The sequence below is a fragment of the Octodon degus genome, unplaced genomic scaffold, assembly GCF_000260255.1.
Source record: "Octodon degus isolate 3935 unplaced genomic scaffold, OctDeg1.0 scaffold00173, whole genome shotgun sequence".
In the NCBI taxonomy this organism is placed as follows: Eukaryota; Metazoa; Chordata; class Mammalia; order Rodentia; family Octodontidae; genus Octodon; species Octodon degus.
Window position 1 is genome coordinate 44242 of NW_004524749.1, and position 1790 is coordinate 46031.

Here is a 1790-nt window from a genome sequence, read left to right on the forward strand (position 1 = left end):
TATTCCCTGCTTTGTTTGGATAATTGTATTGTCAATTTCTGCTAGTCTTTTGAAAGGAGCAGTTAATGCTTAAAAAATTGTTTTACTCTGATTTTTTCCTCTTTTGAATCTCTTATATCTTCTTTGTTACTTTTTTTTGTTTAAAAGAATGTTACACGTTTATATCTGATAATATGAACAACTAATTTGAAGATAGCATCATGTAATACAGCAACCATTGTTGAACTCCTATTACTTTGTTTAGTGAAGTCTTATATCATTTCTAATGGTTATCATTATTTTGTATTCTTTAAAAATGAAAAAATTAATATTTCTCCTTTTCACTTTGACTGTCATCTTATTGGAGGATTTTTTTTGGGGGGGGTTTGTTTGTTTTGTTTTTGCAGTACTAGGGATTGAACTCAGGACCCTGCATCAACTTATCTTAAATCAGATGTAACTTTCAGGTAGATGGTAGAAACTCTTTGTCCAGCAGCCTTCCAAATTTATAAATTAAAAATATTTCCCAAATGAAGATTATTTATATCAGTCAATAGCATCATTAAAATATGTTTAGCATATTGTATTCATGATACAATATGAAGATTTATTTGAAATGGCACATACTTTAATTCTCTACCTCTAGGATTACCTTCTCTGTCTATTCCTGAGATTCCTCATTCTTATACATATCCAGGTTAACATTTGACCAAGGCTGTTGCCTGTTAAACATTCAGGAAGATGAGATTCATGTGTAGACACCGAGCAGCGAAGGATGGGGGCCCTTCTGAGAAGCAGAAAAAAATCTAGCAGTTGGAGTGGTAAGGGGAAGGCACACTTTAGCTTACTAGAAGGAGTTTACATCCTCTCTCCCCAGCTCATCATGTTCTCCAGAAAATTTAATATTAACAATTTACTACTTCTAAATTCTCAAAATACAAAGCCATGGGCTAGGGGGATAGCTCAGCAGCTTAAGCACTTGACAAAATACAAAGTCAAGAAGTATCAAAAGTCTACCTAAAAATGTAAGGATAGCAAAAGTCACTAAGCATTTTCTGTTTAGTCAAAGTCTTGATTCAGTCTTAGAATTTGATTTTTGTCCAAACTATTTCAAACAAATATGCTGAGCATGGTGGCACATGCCTATAATCCTAGCACTTAGAAGGCTGAGGCAGGAATCCCTGTAAGTTTAAGGCCAGCCTGGAATACATAAGGAGATTCTATCTCAAGAAAGAAAAAGAACAAAAACATGCAAACAAGCAAATAAATGTATTTAAAAATAAATAAATGTGTTTATGGTTCAAAATTTATATATATATAACATATATATGTATGTGTGTATTTTATTGATGCAAGTTTAAATAAATACATTGTATATTTTCATTTAACAATTTAATTTGTCAAGTAGATAAAAATTCTCCTAATTATTCTGATTGTAAAGTTATTTATATAGTTTTTATACCAGTAATGACAGCTCAAAAATCAAATCAAATTCTCAGTGTGGGTACTTAATTTCTTCAATATTTTAAGCACTAAATGCATTTTTTTCAAAGCTATGTCTACCACACTCTCCTTATTGATGGAATCACTTACTTATGTGCTACAGACAATGCTTCAGATATGGGGTCGCCGTCTGCATTTCTTAGAGAAGTAAGTGACTGTTTATATAACTGTAAGGACTCGTCAGCTATGGCAGATATGAAGCCTCTGGTTTCTGCTTCACTGACAACAGTGTCTCTAATCCTAAGCAGCCACTCATGTCCTGTTCATAGGCACAGCCAGTAATGACATTTGGAGGTTTCTTAATTTCA

The 1790-nt window shown here is 32.7% G+C and overlaps 1 protein-coding gene across 3 annotated transcripts in view; it reads left to right on the top strand.

The window, feature by feature from the left end:
- The window catches only part of LOC111813222 (vesicle-associated membrane protein 714-like), a 42545-nt gene that overhangs the window by 14345 nt on the left and 26410 nt on the right, over nucleotides 1-1790 (top strand). For all 3 annotated transcript variants that reach the window (XM_023703494.1, XM_023703493.1, XM_023703495.1), the window contains exon 3: nucleotides 1533-1629. In XM_023703494.1, the coding sequence (XP_023559262.1) occupies nucleotides 1533-1629 (97 nt within the window). The remainder of the gene's footprint in view (nucleotides 1-1532; nucleotides 1630-1790) is intronic.